The sequence below is a fragment of the Rhamphochromis sp. 'chilingali' genome (genome assembly GCF_963969265.1).
Source record: "Rhamphochromis sp. 'chilingali' genome assembly, chromosome: 14".
Lineage (NCBI taxonomy): Eukaryota > Metazoa > Chordata > Actinopteri > Cichliformes > Cichlidae > Rhamphochromis > Rhamphochromis sp. 'chilingali'.
Genome location: NC_137941.1, coordinates 1,221,038 through 1,241,077, shown reverse-complemented (window position 1 = coordinate 1,241,077; position 20,040 = coordinate 1,221,038). Strand labels below are relative to the sequence as shown.

At 43.1% G+C, this 20,040-nt stretch overlaps 1 protein-coding gene across 4 annotated transcripts in view; it reads right to left on the bottom strand.

Moving 5' to 3' along the window:
* The window catches only part of stxbp5l (syntaxin binding protein 5L), a 129,968-nt gene that overhangs the window by 73,480 nt on the left and 36,448 nt on the right, over positions 1–20,040 (bottom strand). For all 4 annotated transcript variants that reach the window (XM_080903349.1, XM_080903352.1, XM_080903350.1 and 1 more), the window contains exon 3: positions 203–284. In XM_080903349.1, coding sequence (XP_080759475.1) covers positions 203–284 — 82 coding nt within the window. The remainder of the gene's footprint in view (positions 1–202; positions 285–20,040) is intronic.

Sequence of the window (20,040 nt, the reverse complement as noted above, 5' to 3'; positions counted from 1 at the left end):
TAGCTACCATGCTAACAATCTCCGGGGTAGTTAAAGGTGATTGTTATCACCACCGTCATCGCTTCATTGTTAGTTCTACTGAAGAACTAAAAACGTTTCGTAATCATCATTATAGCTACAAAGTTATAACTTGTTATTAGCACAGCTCCGGGTTTCCAAATATTATAAAAAGAACTAAAAAGCCTCAAAGATTGTGGCTTACCTCATTGATGAGAAACTGCAGCTGAAGAACAGCAGCTCCGCTCTCATGCTGACAGTAGCAGTCCACCCCAGGTCGGCCCAGTCTGGTGACACCACAGAGTCAAGGAAGAGCACCGAGTTTCTGTGGGTGTGCAGTGAGTGCAGGCAGACAGGACATCCAATCAGTACATAAGCATGGAGCAGATATGATGATGAGCCAAACCTTCAGGTTTATTTACAGACACAACAACAGCACACGTCCAGGTTTAACTGCTGCGCTGCTGCACAGTCTGAGGTGCAACACAGAATAAAGGGCTTCAGGCTGACAGTAGCCTCTGTTCCTGGTGGTGTGTGTGCAGTGTGAAACTGTTGTTTTGTTGTTTACTTGAAAACGTATCTAAAGGAAACGTGGCTGCACAGCAGCTGAACGACAGAACATCACCACAGCACAGGCAGATGGAGCAACGTCAGATCCAGTTATACGGGACGACTGGATGTGAACGAAGACGTGCACTGTAATCTCTGCTGGCTGCTGACAAACTGTACCTCTCTCACCTTGGAGCACCCAGGTTCATAGGGAAACAACATTCAGAAACAGTGTTTTTATCAGTGTGTGGTGCCGGCGATGCATCATAAAAAGACGCCGTTCAGCGTCTTCATGCTGTCAGAAATAACCCTGTCGAGCCCATTATTATTATTTTTAGCAGTTTTTCTTAGAAAGCACTTCTTCTGTGTGAGCTAGTTAGTTAACAGTTGGTATAACGATCGGGTACAACATTACTGTTTCCTTGCAGCTTGTTTAGGAAACAGGTACGCTCACCAGAGGAAGTCAAATCCCCGAGAACATCCTTCAAAGCAGGTGGAAACCAGCAGGAGGCAGAAATGACACAACGTGGAAACAGAGCCAGTTGGATGAGAACTACAAGCAGTCATTCAATCACTACAGTTTGTTCAGTTTGTGCCCTGTGTTGCCAGCATGTGTCAGCACACCGCAGTGCAGCTGAGAAACAAGCAGCCCTGCAACGACTCTCATACGTCTGGTTATTATAAAGCAGGCATGCAGCCAGAGCCACGACTGTCCTTCTTATCAAGCAAGAACTGAAAACAAAGAATCTATTGGACAAAATATTTACTGCTGAAGTTTGAGTCAGCGGAGAGGTTTTCACCTTTTCTACCAACAAAGCTCGTTTGCATTTTCTCTGCTGCGATTTCACGAGCACATGAGCTGTAATGTCTCATTACAAAACCTGTGCTATGATGTGCCCGGCTATTTTGCTCTACCCTTCTCCCTAAAGAGATTTCTGTCCACCTCGTTTAGCGTCAGTGGCTGCCCATGACACCTCGCAAACAGCTCGGGGCAAGGTGATCGTCTGAGCCATAATCGAATATGTGTTCATCTGGTTAACAGCACAGCGAAAAAAAGAAAATGACAGTATGTGTAAACGCTGTGAGTGGAAAGAGTGATCAGAGATACGGGTTCAGTATTAATGAAACCCAGAGAGAGGAATCAGAGAGCAGGAGACTGAAGAACGATTTAATGTGCACAAGGAAGAAAAGCAGACTTAATTACGCTTATTTCAGCAGATCCAGTTATAAATCCTTCAGTTACCAGTAACAACATCCACACGTGGCTTTGGGATAACGCTTCAGCTGGCAGACGTACTGATAGCATGCACAGATGTCCTCTGAAAGCAGCAGGGCAGAACCACCCAGACAGTCCCTCTATACAGACTCATCTACAGCAGCAGCCGTGGAGCCGATACGGCGAATCGTTGCACCAGGCAGCAGAAATCAGCTGCACTGGGAAGGAAAGACTCGGTTTATGGTTCAAAAGGCCGGCTGTGGCTTTGGGCTGAAGCCAACTTTAGTTATGAACATTTACTTACTCTATACATGCGTGCAACAGCCTTATATAGAAAACTAGCATATATGCTAACATTTGAGGTATTGTTGTCTGTAAAACCTTAGTACCAGAATATTTAGGTTCCTGTGATTATCAGTGACAATAATCACAAACACTGTTTATTAAAACATTAAACGTTTCTTATAGTGTGTTAAGAAACGTATGAGTTGGACCACAGAGTGTTTTTATGAGCGTCTGGTGCCAGCGAGTGGATTTGAGGATGGCTGGTTATGGTCAAAGTCAGCTCGATTACTGTTCATACAAAATGCTATTTAATTATCATAATTGGCCCTGCCAGTATCTCTGTATTACATATTCTGTCTTTCATGCACGTTGCAATCAGGCGCAGATTTGTAAAATGCTTCACTGTCCGTTTTAATTTATCAGATTAACGGTTTGATGAGACACCGTGGCAGACGTCCAACATGATGCAGAGGACGCGTCACAAAACTGACCTTGACTAACCAGCGGGTGCTGTGTGTGTGTGTGTGTGTGTGTGTGTGTGTGTGTGTGTGTGTGTGTGTGTGTGTGTGTGAGATTTATATTGTTATAGCATGTATGCATAAAGAGCTGAGCTGTTCCTGAATGATAAACTGACTGTGCTTTTACTTTGGTGGGACAAAGTATTTGCCCACTTCCTGATTTCTTATGTTTTTGTGATATTTGTTGCAGTCACATGTTCCAGAACAACAAATATCTGTCAAAGAGAACCGGAGTAAATACAAAATGCTTTTTCATTTATTAGGGGAACACAGTACCTATACCAACCTACCTGACCCGTGTTTAAATGTGACGTAAGCTGAGTTCAGTGTCACCGCAGTCGGGTCTGATTACTACCTGATCTGCTGAAGGGAGAAATCACATGCCTGAGACGTTAAGTAGGCGAAAGGAGCTAAAAACACTCAGCACATGATGCCAGGATGTAAAGAACCTGGAGAACAGCCGAGGAACAAAGCCACTGTAAAAGTCATATTTCTGTCTTACATTAAAACTTGTCAAATGACCACAATAAGAAGAAGAACCAAAGACTTCACAGCACTGTTCGCTCACATGTTACTAATGAAATTATAAAGTTCATGTCAGGTTAGGACGGGTCTATAAAAACAGCTTTAAAGGCGTTTAGCAGCAGATATTGTAGCTTCTCTGTCGTCGCGTCCAATCAATGGACCTCTATCACTAAAGGAAAGAAGACAGAAAAGACGAAATAGCAAAAACTTTAAGCTTTCTTGAGCCTTTTGTGCTCGTGCACCCACACCGAGCCGCCAAACCTAAAAGAAAAATCTATCCTGTGACCTATGGAGATCCATGGAGCACAGAGAACAGGCCCCTCGCACAAACCAGTCGATATGGACTGTTTCTCCTTTGAATTCCCACACAGCGGGTGACTCCCAGCATTAAAGGCTTAAATGACAATAACTCAGAGGAGGGAGGCTGCCTGTGAGTGTGTTGGTGTGCGTCAGTTAGCGAGTTGTGTTAAAGAAGCCTGCACTGGTGTAATGTTCTGTGTCAGGACACTTTATATTATTATAAAACATCTATTAAACGTTTGACACAGGCTAGCTCAGTGGCAGTGATGCTAACATATGTTATATGTAGAATGTTCATTTTAGATATACTGTAACATATGAACTGTAACATATGACCTGTAACATATGACCTGTAACATATGAACTGTAACATATGAACCGTAACATATGACCTGTAACATATGAACTGTAACATATGACCTGTAACATATGACCTGTAACATATGAACCGTAACATATGAACCGTAACATATGACCTGTAACATATGAACCGTAACATATGAACCGTAACATATGACCTGTAACATATGAACCGTAACATATGACCCGTAACATATGACCCGTAACATATGACCTGTAACATATGAACCGTAACATATGAACCGTAACATATGACCTGTAACATATGACCTGTAACATATGACCAGTAACATATGAACTGTAACATATGACCTGTAATATATGACCTGTAACATGTGACCTGTAACATGTGAACCGTAACATATGAACCGTAACATATGACCTGTAACATATGAACTGTAACATATGACCTGTAATATATGACCTGTAACATATGACCTGTAACATATGAACCGTAACATATGACCTGTAACATATGAACCGTAACATATGAACCGTAACATATGAACTGTAACATATGACCTGTAACATATGAACTGTAACATATGAACCGTAACATATGACCTGTAACATATGACCTGTAACATATGAACCGTAACATATGACCTGTAACATATGAACCGTAACATATGACCTGTAACATATGAACCGTAACATATGAACCGTAACATATGACCTGTAACATATGACCTGTAACATATGAACCGTAACATATGACCTGTAACATATGAACCGTAACATATGACCTGTAACATATGACCTGTAACATATGAACCGTAACATATGACCTGTAACATATGAACCGTAACATATGAACCGTAACATATGACCTGTAACATATGACCTGTAACATATGACCTGTAACATATGAACCGTAACATATGAACCGTAACATATGACCTGTAACATATGAACCGTAACATATGACCTGTAACATATGAACTGTAACATATGAACTGTAACATATGAACTGTAACATATGAATGTGCAGAGACGATGTGCGTGTACGCTGGTTTCTGAAGGTGAGGAACAGCAGCAGAGCAGCTCTGTGGCTACACGGGTGTAAACTGTGTCGATGCAATGATCACGCTCTGTGTGTGTGTGTGTGTGTGTGTGCGTGATTCAGGAGCTGACTTGAAAGGGAATGGTAGACTTAAATCATCTCTGTGTCAGTCTGCATCTTTCTCTCCCTGACAGGCGAGTCTTTGTACAGATCACATTCAAATTCACATCACACTCAAGGGCGCATCAAAACACACAAGATGCTGTCAAAACACAAAGCTCATGTGAAGGTGAAGTCGCCTACATCCATAAGAAGACAACGCTGTGCTGCTGCCAGCCAACAGGACAGAACGGCAGCGAGTTTTTGTTGATCGTGTTTGTCTCTAAAACCAATGAGTGGAAGAAAATGTGTCGTGAATTTAAGTTCGTTTGTGATGCTCGGGTTGCCTCTGAAAAAGGATGGAGGTAAACAGAGTAAACATGTTTACCTCCAGGTGTACAGCACGTTCCCATCCCAAGAGGAGACATTCCCATTTTTAGGTTTTCAGATTTCTTAACACCGTATCTGCGATGGATCTGACCTGGGGTACCTCTCACCAGTAAGATGGGGCATATCCCAGCTCGCTGGATCAGGTGGGTGCAGCCGCCCACTTGGCTGAGGGTGTGGGCCGTAGAGCTGTACCCCTCTAACTCTTGCTTTAGTATTCATTTCACCGACAGACCTACAAGGATGCCGGGTTTTCCGTGAGTTAAATTCTATTATCATTTCATAAGCATCTTACCGATAATTATGTGTCTGTGTCCCTCCCACACACGGAGCAGGAGCAGCTAGCAAACATTAGCACTTCGTCGCTCATGTGCTTAAATCTGCCTCCAAAAACAAGATGGCGATAACTCTACAGCAGAGGATGATGGCTGAATATGTTCATGATGTACTCTGACACTTTATTAAGTACACATTGCTAATACTGAGTTGGTACTAAGACATCTGAACTGCTTTAAGTAATAATTTGACAGCACATATTAACATTTAACTTCTACATATGAAAAATAATCTTAACTGATGTGTTTTTGGATATTTGCTTTTATGCTGTGGTCCAAACACAGAGGCTTTTTGTCTTTAGATGTTTTATTCTATATATTATTTCTGTTGGCACACCATCATTTTCATTATTGTTCTAACTGTACCTCAGCTCTCAGTCATGTTTGGTCCTGATGTTTGAATATTCAGGTTTCAAAGGTAACATTATTATTATTAGTAGTATTAAAATGATAAAATCATGTATTATTTGTCTAGCGCTTGCTTCTAAACTGGTGGTTGGTATTACTTTAGCAAAGATTAGCTATATTCAAACAGAAAAGGTGTTGTATGAGAGGCTTTGAGATGCACTTAACAGAAACGAGTGTTTTTAGATAACAGCACCTGTAAGGAGGCTAAAACAAGGTTAGCTTACAATTTTCAGTAAATTATTACCAACTCTCCCTGCTGTGTGCAAACAAGAAAATTAGTTCAGAGCTGCACACAATAGGCTCCAATCACACACATGTGTTTATCTCAGCAGGAACGGCAACACTTATATCAAGTCTACTGTGAGGAGGAAACAGTGTTTGCTTCCCAGCAGCAGGACGTTGTGCTGCAGGAGAGACGAGAAGATCTGAATTTAACTGATTTGAACTTGAAACATTTCTCCGTGTTCTGCTTTAACGTCTCTGCATCATTTTTTCAGGATCTTTTCAAACACTTCACAAATATTTCCAGTCCTCGGAATCAGTTCACGTCTTTGGCATCGTGACGTGAAATTGGAGTTTCTGGGATGCAGAAAGATCTGCTCCAATGAGCACCGCGGGAGGACTAATGATTAGCCAATCAGCACCGTGGGTGAGCGGTTATCATTAGTTGTCATGCTGTGCACTGGAACCTAGGCGTAATAATAAAAAAGGGAGATGGTTGTTGTTGGAGTCAAATTGTTAAATGTTGTCATTGTGTTACTTAAATTTGTAAGTCTTAGTTCAAGCAGCAGACATTCCTCTGTCTCTGAGCATCTCCAGCCTGCTGGACGCTGGGGGAGGCTGCAGCGTGTTATTACAGGGACGCACACACACTCTCGCACATGCATACACACACATGCACACACATAGTGCCTTATCTTTTGTGACCATAGGGTCACAATGGGAGGTGCTTGTGTGTACTGTAACTGTTTTCAATAAAAGGCGGCAAGCGGAGGCCGGAGTCGAGGTCGTCTGTGGTTGGACTTAGAGTGTGAGACACCGACCGGCCGCCATTGCTAGCAAGTAAAACCGTTCCGTCATTGTTTTGCTTTCTTCATGAGGAATAAGTCTCTAAACCAGCGGAGCCTGTGGAAGCGCAGCCCCAACAGCTGGGTTACAACAACAACCTTATCGACTGATATGTAGTCTCAATACTGACTACTGGACACTTTATTAGGTACACTTTGCTTTTTCTGGGATGGACACTCTTTTCCCCTCAGAGCTGCCACTTTGGGGCATCGATCCAACGCTGTGCCGGAAACATTCCTCAGAGATTTTAATCCATATTGATTCCACCGAATCCCAAAGATGCTCCGTGGGCACGAGATCTGATAACTGTGGAGGCTGCGAGCTCGCGTTCAAGAAACCAGATTATTTGAGCACCATGTGAAAAACAATATCCACCACATTATTACACCATCAGCGACAGCCTGAATCCAACAACCATCATGTTGTTTATCCCAAATTCTCACATCCACATTTTTCAGTCTTCTGTCTGGTGTGGTCTTCTGCTGCTCTAACCCATCTAATTCAAGGTTTTCACATGCAGAGATGCCTTCAGCTCAAAGCAAACTTCTTCAGCCCTTCTCTGTAAAGTCTGGAGATGGTTGAGCTTGAGCACCAGCAAACAAGGAGTTTCTGAGATATTCATACCAGCCTGTCCGGCACAACAACCATGCAACCTTCAAAGTCACTTACATCAGCTTTCCTGCCCTTTCTGATGCTCATGTTAAACTTAAATTAAATGTCTAAATGCAGTGAGATGCTGCCATGTTTAATCAGCATGCCAGGCTGATTAGATGTATTTAACGAGCAGGTAAACAGGTGTACCTAATAAAGTGTCTGCTTCACTATTAAAAACCTAGAAAATCCAATATTCGAGTATGGCTTCTTCTGTGTGTTGTTATTAATAAATAACTAATCCCACAGAACTCTGTCCGAACAGATGTGATCTCAAACTGTGGATGGTCTGAGCGACATTTCTGCATTTTCCGCTGCTGTCTACTCATTAGGAAATGCCTTCTGCTCAGGACTGTGAGGTGTAAACACGAGCTTCCTGATTCCGACCTAATGCATCCTGGATCCATTTCCCTTAATTGTATTGCATTAAACTCACCCGCCTAACACGCAGCACTTGTTTTTCAGGTGTGATCGTGCTTCACGCGCTGGAAACTAAAATCCCTCCATGACCACAGCCCGGAGCAGCTAAAGACCGTCCTCTGTCTGAACCGCACTGCCAGGCAGGTGATATCGGCCATCTCTGGTTTCTGCCTAATCCCTGATATCTGACTACAGAACACGTCTCCACAGTCACCTGGTGTTTTTGTTCTGTTCTGTCATCTCAAACATTATTCTATCATTATAAGAGGATGAGGTTTGTATTAGCATTACAGAGGCATCCACGTTATCGTCCTGCATCAGTGTTCACCGTTTCTAAACCCTGCAGAAAAAGCTGGGAGCTGTTACAGCTGTTACAGCCGTGTTCTTCTGCATGCAGTGATGTTAGCACCGGGGGCTGCGCTACTTCAAACTGCTGAAATTTAAGATGAATCTTGATTAAACTCATTTTACTCCACAAAATTATACCACAGTGCTTCTTGAATTGATCCCACTGCATCCTCTGGCTATCACCCAATCCATGCTTAAAATCTATCTCTCACCCCACTTTATCTCTTACCTCTCTGCCTCTTTCACTGTGTCTGTGTGTGTGTCTGTGTGTGCATGTGTGAAGGAGGGTGTATAATAACTGGTTTGTGTGAGTTTAATAATACTGGTGAAGGAGTGGAGACACAGCTGGGCAATTTAGATTTGAGTATAAACATCTCACAGCAGAGTGGATACAGAAAGAATGTGTGCACGAGAGTGTGTGTGCACGAGAGTGTGTGTGCACGAGAGTGTGTGTGTGTGTGTGTGCGAGTGTGCGTGCATCAGTCATAAAGCTTTGTGAAGCAGCCATGATGTGAGACATGTGAATGATGTGTGACTTACTTGGCTGTGCAGACAAAAAAGGAAGATAATTGAACATTTATGGTTGTTTCATATATGATACTGCTTTGATTTACAGAGTCATAGATCTGTTTATAAAGAGAAAGACCATCAGCATACACACAAACTGTTTTCATGTTCCAACACAATGTTCATACAGAAATATGGCAGAGTATGTGTGAACCAGTTTCAATAGATGTCCAAGAAGAAGCCTTAATAATATCACCTCTGTTCTAAAGCCATGATTTCAGTATCCAAGCACAAGCCTTTCATTTCTGCCAGTAATTATCTGATTAACCAGCCGAGTGACTCTCAGTGAAAGAATACCAACAGCTGTGGGCAGCCAACCAGTTCAGGCTTTTGTCCTTGTGTTGGTCAAGCTCCATTTTTGGCCAATGCTCTGTGTCTGTTTTATTTTTTTATCGAAATCATTTAAATTAAGAACCATGAAAATGCTCCTCAGTGCTGCTTAATTCAACATGAACACCTGGGAGCTGTCCCTCGACTCCATCCATCAATCGACCCATCATCCATCCATCCATCCATCCATCCATCGACCCATCATCCATCCATCCATCCATCCATCCATCGACCCATCATCCATCCATCCATCCATCCATCGACCCATCATCCAGCCATCCATCCATACATCGACCCATCATCTATCCATCGACCCATCATCCATCCATCCATCCATCCATCGACCCATCATCCAGCCATCCATCCATACATCGACCCATCATCTATCCATCGACCCATCATCCATCCATCCATCCATCCATCCATCCATCCATCGACCCATCATCCACCCATCCATCCATCGACCCATCCATCCATCCATCCATACATCGACCCATCATCTATCCATCGACCCATCATCCATCCATCCATCCATCGACCCATCCATACATCGACCCATCATCCATCCATCCATCCATCCATACACCGACCCATCATCCATCCATCCATCCATCCATACACCGACCCATCATCCATCCATCCATCCATCCATCCATCCATCCATCCATCGACCCATCATCCATCCATCCATCCATCCATCCATACATCGACCCATCATCCATCCATCCATCAACCCATCATCCATCCATCCATCAACCCATCATCCATCCATCCATCCATCGACCCATCATCCATCATCCATCCGTCAGTCATCCATCCATCCGTCATTCATCCATCGACCCATCATCCATACATCGACCCATCCATCCACCCACCTATCATCCATCCATCCATCCATCCATCGACCCATCATCCATCCATCCATGCATCCATCCATCCATCCATCCATTCATTGACCCATCATCCATCCATCCATTAATCCATCATCCATCCATCCATCGACCCATCATCCATCCATCCATCCATCCATCCATCCATCCATCCATCGACCCATCATCCATCAATCCACCCACCTATCATCCATCCATCCAGCCATCTGCCCGTGATCCATCCATCCATTGACCCATCATCCATCCATCCATCGACCCATCATCCATCCATCCATTGACCCATCATCCATCCATTGACCCATCATCCATCCATCCATCCATCCATCCATCCATCGACCCACCATCCATCCATCCACCCACCTATCATCCATCCATCCATCCATTCAGCCGTCATCCATCCATCCGTCAGTCATCCATCCATCCATCCATCCACCCACCTATCATCCAACCATCCCGCCATCGACCCATCATCCATCCATCCATCCATCCATACACCGACCCATCATCCATCCATCCATCCATCCATCCATCCATCCATCCATCCATCGACCCATCATCCATCCATCCATCCATCCATCCATCGACCCATCATCCATCCATCCATCCATCCATCCATCCATCCATCCATCCATCCATCGACCCATCATCCATCCATCCATCCATACATTGACCCATGATCCATCCATCCATCCATCCATACATCGACCCATCATCCATCCATCAACCCATCATCCATCCATCCATCAACCCATCATCCATCCATCCATCGACCCATCATCCATCATCCATCCGTCAGTCATCCATCCATCCGTCATTCATCCATCGACCCACCATCCATACATCGACCCATCCATCCACCCACCCATCATCCATCCATCCATCCATCCATGCATCCATCCATCCATCCATTAATCCATCATCCATTGACCCATCATCCATCCATTGACCCATCATCCATCCATTGACCCATCATCCATCCATCCATCCATCCATCCATCCATCCATCCATCCATCCACTCACCCATCATCCATCCATCCGTCATCCATCCATCCCTTATTGATCCATCCGTCCAGCCATCTATCCATCATCCATCCACTCACCCATCATCCATCCATCCATCCATCGACCCATCATCCATCCATCCATTCAGCCGTCATCCATCCATCCGTCAGTCATCCATCCATCCATCCATCCATCCACCCACCTATCATCCAACCATCCCGCCATCGACCCATCATCCATCCATCCATCCATCCATACACCGACCCATCATCCATCCATCCATCCATCCATCCATCCATCCATCCATCGACCCATCATCCATCCATCCATCCATCCATCCATCGACCCATCATCCATCCATCCATCCATCCATCCATCCATCCATCCATCGACCCATCATCCATCCATCCATCCATACATTGACCCATGATCCATCCATCCATCCATCCATACATCGACCCATCATCCATCCATCAACCCATCATCCATCCATCCATCGACCCATCATCCATCCGTCAGTCATCCATCCATCCGTCATTCATCCATCGACCCACCATCCATACATCGACCCATCCATCCACCCACCCATCATCCATCCATCCATCCACTAATCCATCATCCATCGACCCATCCACTAATCCATCATCCATCGACCCATCATCCATCCATTGACCCATCATCCATCCATTGACCCATCATCCATCCATCCATCCATCCATCCATCCATCCACTCACCCATCATCCATCCATCCGTCATCCATCCATCCCTTATCGATCCATCCGTCCAGCCATCTATCCATCATCCATCCACTCACCCATCATCCATCCATCCATCCATCCATTCAGCCGTCATCCATCCATCCATCCATCCATCCATCCATCCATCCATCCATCCATCCATCCATCCATCGACCAATCATCCATCTATCCGTCATCCATCCATCCATCCATCGACTAATCATCCATCCATCCATCCATCCATCCACCTATCATCCATCCATCCATCCATTCAGACATCTATCCATCATCCATCCATTCATTCATCCATCCATCCATCCACCCACCCATCATCCATCCATCCATCCATCCATCCATCCATCCACCCACCCATCATCCATCAATCCAGCCATCCATCCAATCATCCATCATCCACCCATTATCCATCCATCGATCCATCCACCCATCCATCTGTCATCCATCCATCCATCCAATTATCCATCCATTCGGCCATCTATACATCATCCATCCACCGATCATCCATCCATCCATCCAATCATCCATCCATCCAGCCGTTATCCATCAGCCATCCATCCACCCATCATCCATCCAGTTTAGGATCATGGTTGGGCTGTAGCCTGTCATAGCTGTCATAAGATGCCGTGCATCTTAGGTTGGTGCTCCGTCACATTTATACAACAACAAATTTAAAGGATAATTCCCATAAACTGCATATTTCTCATATTGTATTTTTACTGCTCTGTGACTCATACAAACTTTTCCGAGTTTAAAAAACAAGTCTTTGCAAAATGACAGCTGCATATATTACATTAAAGCAATCAGGGCGAGCTCCCTGAAGACTCACAAAGGAAAGTTTTTTTATGGAAATCATTTTATTTCATTTAATGATTTTTGTTTTGGGTCTGATAGAAAGCAAGCACGACATCAGGAAGCCTGTTTTCTGCTCGCTGCACGAGGATCATAAATCAGGGACGGCTGGCTTTCAATATTCATCACTAACACAATTATTAACCGCCGTCAGGCAGGTACCCTCGGACCTATGTTTGACCTCGCGTTGTGCCATCTTCCTCCAGGGTTTAGTTTTAAATGAACGTGTGGTGTAAATATCTTACCTACACACATCTGAGCTGCCACACAGTAAAGCAGTGAGAAACATGTTCACAGCTCAATGATTTTGTTTTCACAAGCTTCATAAAAGGATTCTCCTAATCTGTGTACTAACACATTACTTGCACAGTGCTCATGGAGTCAGTTCTTGTGTACTGCAAAAAAGGACAAATCTATCAAACTAAAACCACTTTGATTAGTGGAAAGCTCCTCCTGTGAATGTATCTTGAGAGATGCTGCACTGCTCTGCATTGATGTGATAAGAAAAGCGAGAGAAGGCATCTGTCTGGACCAGGCTCTGATCATTTAAAGATACATTTATCTCATTGCTTATTTGACTGGTTCACATAATAGTGATTCAAATGCTAAAGGTTGTCTGCCCACCACGCTTTTTAAAGACTACATCTGTGTGGGTCAAAGCTGTTCTTTGGGGATTACATACAGTAATTTTATGTAATCACCAAAGGACAGCTTTGAATAAACATAACAGCCAATGTGGAAGTAAATATATAAATATAAATATTTATATTTGTATATAATTATAAAAAGTTTGGATTATTAATCACTGCATTATATATGAGTGAATGCTAACTGCTAACCATCTTTGCTCTGTCCATTATTATCAGTTTATGAAGCAGTTTAAATGACTTTCTTTACAAACAACTTTAGATCTTTTTTCTATTTGAAAATATTTCTTCCTCCACTCACCCCCAACCTGTCATGAAAAAGATGGCCCCGCCCCTCCCTGAGCCTGGTTCTGATGGAGGTTTCTTCCTGTTAAAAGGGAGTTTTTCCTTCCCACTGTCACCAAGTGTTTGGTGGGCTGTTCTCTGTATGACTGTAGGGTGTTTACCTTACAACATAAAGCACCTTAATGTGTCTGTTGTTGTGATTTGGCGCTATGTAAATAAATTTGAAGTGAAGTGAAAGTGAATGGTCAGGATGACCTGCTGAAGCTCAAACTGAGAATCATAATGGAGAAGAAAATGGGGGGTTCAGTGACTCTGAAAGTGTCGTGGTTGTTGGTAATCAGAAACTGCTGATCCACATCTCTGTGGGCTCACAAAGAGAAAACATCCGCTCTCTGGATGTTGATGCCCGAGGTCAGAGGAGAAAGACCCCGACTCTGCAGCAACTGTGCGATGCCATCATTGAAATATGGATCATAATCTTGACCTGAATATTTACTCTGTTCAATCTATGCCAATGAAGCCAAAAATCAAACCCAGTAGTATGAAGGAAGGCGTATATAATACTAAATAAAAAATGTGCCACACTATAAAAGTTTCATGCCAACAGCAATTATCCCCAACTAATTATTTCATCTAAATAAAAGTCATGACTGGAGGCATTAGTGCTTTTATTACCTCCTTTTCTCTCTGCCTGCCAAACATAACGTTATATTTTTAAATCATAAAATCGTATCTTAGTCGCACTTTCATGTGACAGAGCAGAATTATTAGTTTAGCTGCACATAAACACCCACAAATCAGCCATTATTTCTCCTTATTTCTCAAGTGAAGCTCAGTGAACTGCATATTAAAGTCTGGCAACACACTGCAGGTCCTTTACCCAGCGCTGACCTCTGCCACTGATCTCAGGCTCCTTAACATTGTACACAGTGTATGTTCACAAATTACAAATCATGTCTTATTAATATCAGATGTGATTTCCACCTGATTTATTTAGTACTGCTGCAGCTATGCATGCAAAAACATCAGACTTTTACTTCCTGCAGGTTTTTGCCATTAGAACTCTAAATGAGACATCAGTAAACGAACGTCCCACTTTTAAAGCGTGCTGTCTGCGGACACATAGCTCATCTGGATGAGGAATACTGTCTGTGCCCGCATCTTGCAACAGCTCGCAGGAGGCATTTGGATCAAAATGTAATTGGATCAGCGTTCACACGTTTGGAGGCGGTCTGTTTCACTCTGTGATCAGCTCTCAGGCAGGTGTAAATGAAATCAGTCCAGCTTGACCACAAAAATGTCTCACCTGGTTGTTTTTGCTAGGACGCGGACCAACATTTCTACCACGAGCCGTTAGCTTCACCTGGGATGGTTTGTGTTCGTTGACGAGCAGCCAGCAATAACCAAACTGTTTAGCATAATGTGATCCAATCACAGCAGAGCCAGGAACCAGATGACAACAATGAATTTTAAAAGCGGGTGTAAATGAAAACATGTGTGTATAATTAGTGTTATCAACGAGGAGGAGCCGGTTTGGCTTCATCTGTTCTGTTCAAACATCGCTAAAACAACAACGGCCTTTTTAATGTCAACACCGGCACATTTGTAGCTCACCTGACCTCTAGCATTTAACAACGGGGAAAAGGAAGGGTGTGATAATCCCCGGGCTCTTTGCCTGCACGCTATGTCTTCTGTTATTTGCAGGTAGGTGGAATTGTTCATTTGTGAGCTCCTGAGCCGGCGTTCCAGGCCTCTCGAAGGCTCTCTTCCTCACACTACGTTCGATTCCTTTGTTATTTCATCTCTTTAACTCCCACGCGGTGCTCTTCAGAGACCCACTCATGAATGACACCGATGTAAGGGGCATCCACATACTATTACTTCTTGTAGTTTAATCTGACTTTCTGTAAATAAACAAAGACAACTGGCACATTTTAGTTTGCCATGGTTTAACAGCCAGGCATAAATGGGAAAACAAAGATTTGATGCTGTGACATGACTGATCTCACAGGATATGCAGAAACAGTTTTCTCCTACTGGACCGTAAATGTAAAGACTTTGTTTTACAGCTGCTGGCAAACAAAAGACACACAAAGGCAGATAAATGAACTCAGTTTAAGAAGCAGTTCAAAAATATGGTTTTTGTAAAGTACAGGGAGGAGGCAGGGCTCTGATTGGCTGTTCTCACCCACTATTCTCACAATAGTGATGTTCAAATTTGGATGTGTTACTGGGGTTATAAAAAATAAAAAATACATGTAAAAATTATAATGAAGAATTTCTGGTGGAGACAGCATGAACAGGAAGAAGCAGCGTACACTATTAGTTACTATACAGTGTAAAAGGGGGCGGGATTAAATAAGTCATGCTTCGTCCTACTTCCTTTTTGAGTTATTTAAGTTATTTATAATTATTATTGTTTTGTTTTCATTTTGTTTTGGTTTGTTTGTCTCTTTTTTCTCTGTTGTTGTTAAACTATTTTAATATGTTCAAAATAAAGATCAATACAAATCTACATTGATTTCAAACACTGAACCTTTAGTGCTGCACTCTGAGAGAAATCACTTTGATGTCATCTCATTTAATTCTGTTATCATTAAAAGTCTGACTATAATATCAAAGCATGGGAATATGTGATTTACATAAATACAAATAAAACTAAATCAAAGGAAAATGCATCTTTCTGATGCTGCGTGACGTCACATGGACACACACACACACACTCGTACACTCATGGCTGCATCTTAATGAGCAGCTCAGTGAGTAATTAACCTGCAGATAACCTTCTTTGAAGCAATAGAATTGGCTCTCAGCTGGAAACAGCACAGAGATTCTCACAGGTCAAAAAATAAAAAAGTACTGCAACAGTCCGAGGTCTCCTTCACATAGTGGGGGAGGAGCTGGATAAGTGTAAGCGGAGCGCATCCTAACCTAAGGATGATTAAAGCTCCTGCGTGTGACTTGGATTTCTCCTGTAAGTATTCCGAGTGCTGGATCAGAGGGAAGACTGTGGCTGCAGATGCAATAAAAAGAAGGTGGCTGATTTCTGCTCCTGTGTTATTTTGAGTTGCTCTGTCTCACAGTGCTGCTGTGCCACAATGATTCCACATGGAATCATTTTAAAACTGACTCAATGCATTTCTTTGTCTGTCTCTACAAAGCAGGAAAAAATCAGCTTGTATCTTCATCTTTGTCAGCATATTTTCTTCATCAGTCTAATTACTTGATACTTTTTGATTACCAAAACAAATTAAACAGTCAGATAAGTCAAACTTTACTCAGCTCGTTCTTCTTGCTTCCTCCACTTCTGTACCATTGATTCATTAATGTTGAATTCTCTGGCAGCGGCTCTATTCCCATGTTGTTGCAGTATATGAATGACTAACCTCGTATTGTGGATGGATTATCTCAGTTGTTCTCCTGACTGAAGTTTGGTCCGTTTACAGCATCCTGCCATGCGACTGTATTTGTCTCTAACCATCAGGAACCCTCACGTTAACTTATCTTGTGGAAAAAAGTTAGCGTTCATCCTCCAGCTTCACTGTGTTTATGCTATGCTAACATAGCTGTGTAGCTAGCGATCACGTAGCACATCATTATATAGCAGCTAGCCCAACTTCAGTAACCCTACAAACGTCACTGCTGTTTAGTTTCCTGTCTTCATTTATGTTGGAAGTGATAGCAGAGCTGTACGTTTGATTTTTTCATAAATCTCTCAGTCAGAACATGCTATATCATGTTTAGGTGGAAGCTAGCGAGCTATCTTCCTGCTAACTTCTAACTCCGTTAAATGTAATAAATTCTGTTTTCGTGGATCTTAAACTTAATTGTTACACCTGGTAAAGCAGCAACGCTGATCATTACAGATGAAAGAATTTAGACAGTTTTTAACTCTCAGTGATGCTGCAGTGTTCGTTTGACTTTGGGACCTGAAGCAGAGTTTAGGCGGCTTTGAAGCTTACCAAAGTCGCACTAAAACATTTTTGACAGATGTTTGAGCGCCGTGTAGCACATAAAATCGGTCCGAGGTCAGTAAGCACAACCAGAAATCATAAATAAGGAGCACTGATGATTTTTGAGAAAATTAAAGGATTTTAAGTGCACCTTATAGTGCAGAAAATACAGTATTGTTTTAGTGATGACTGTTCTCAATGCAGATCCTTCTCCTCCCAAGTGGAGATGAACCATAAAGAGCAGGAGAGCTGCTGTAAGGGTAATGATGACCACACCTGCTGAGTAACTCAAATATAACAGGTGACAAAGGGAAAGACTTCAGACAAATTTACAGTGTCAGCACAGTTTGAGTTAGCACACACAGATCAATCACAGGATTTTGTTCAGGATGTATTTGACACGCTGTATCCTGTGGTTACAACACACCGTTTATATTGTAAACTTGAGACATAATCCTGTTCATTAACCCTGATCTCAAACTTCACGTCCTGCAGTTTGTTCTGTTCTTCAGGCGTTCCTCATCTACATGGTTTTATATAGCTTCTATTATTAAATACCCGTCTAACGTCTACAGGCACTGACGTCATAATGCTTCTTTCGTCACCAGGTGGCGCCAAAGCAATTAGCGCTGTGTTTTTGATTCGCTGGGGTTTTGCCCTTCCTGACGCCACCCCAATGGGCATCTGTGTCGGGTATATATTTGGTCTAAATTCACCCGTCGCTCAATTTGTAAATGTGATAAAAGTGGCCTTAAGCAGTGGGCAGGAAATGGGGCAATCAAATAAGCCGCTGTCTCTGAATCTAACTTCCGATATTAAAAGATCAGACAATTTTTCAACCGTTCGGCACAGAAGATTAAAAGCTGCTTCCTGGCGCTGATTTGAACTCTCTTTAGACTGCCACTCCTGCTGAAGCTGAGCCAGGGGAAAATATCGAGGCCTTATATCGGGGAAGTATTAGTGCTGCAGAACTGTGACAATATGACACACAATATTACACAGTTTGGGAGGCAAGCTCACCCGGGCATGAGCGTAACATACTTTCATTAAACATTATAAGAACTGTGAATGGGAGGAGAGCGTTTCTGCTCTCGGGCTCCATCAGCGTTATTTGCCACTGTGGAATATACAGCATGTTTCCAGAGCGAGAAAAGTGCAGCCGAGCTGTTTGTCAAGTAACACAATCACAAGCCCAGAGAGATTTTCTGCTCCAAAGAATTAAGTGTGGCTAATGCAGCGTCCTGCTGAGGCCAAGCCTGCTCGAGTACGCACACTTCCACTGGAGAAACACACCCACAGTAACACAATGCAAGAAACACACAAGTGCAGAGTAGAGACACAGCCAGGAGAAACTGAAGAGCCTCTGTCGCTCTCTCTGGGTAAGGTGCAATTTGACAACAGGAGCCATCGATTCAGCTGCCTGCAGGCTTTTTATAGAATCCAGCACCATCATTACGACCTATAGCAGAGCCCAGCCTGCCTCAAAGCCTCCTCATCTCCACGGAGTTAAAAAGAGACACTGGGGGGACAGTCAGAGCAGGGAAACGGGAGATAATGATGGTTTTTGTAGACGTAGCAAAATCAGGGGGAATGTTAGGAAGGACAGAAGGAAGGAAGCAGATTGGAAAGAAACGGCACGAACGATGGCGAACGATAAGATAGCAGCTGAAAAAATAAACAAAATGGACGCAGGCGGGAGACGACGCTGAACGCAGCGACGAGGTGAAGAAGAGAGGGAGGTTACAACACTCACAAACAGCACAAAGCTCGCACATGCTCAAGCTTCCGTAAATTTGCAGGGCTTTGGTGATGTGCTGAGGGATTACAGGAGGCTTAAGCCAGCTCTCACAACATAATGTTAGGTAAATTATCCATAATCACTTTTCTGCCTCAGCGATAAAACAATAAATGAAGAAACATGTTCTTAAGATAAACGGCTCCCTGCTCCCACTTTTATGAGAGAAACATGCTGAACTAACAAGTCGCAGCTCACTGTAAGCATCACCACAGTGACAGCATTAGAAAGTGGGGAGGAAGAGAGCTCTGACAGAACCAGGCTCAGTCAGGGTCCCGGTAGTTCCTGTTACGGTTTCAGGTGTTCCTACTTCTTAGATGAGGAAGCTGTGACGATATAAACATCCTGGTCATGTTGCACATGCTACACTGTCTAACGTGGACATTTTCACATGTGATCATAATGAGTTTACTAGGAAACAGTTATCAAAGAGTGCAGTTTGTGCAAATCCTCTTTTTATAGACGTGCCCAGGAAATATAAATACGCTCTTTTAAA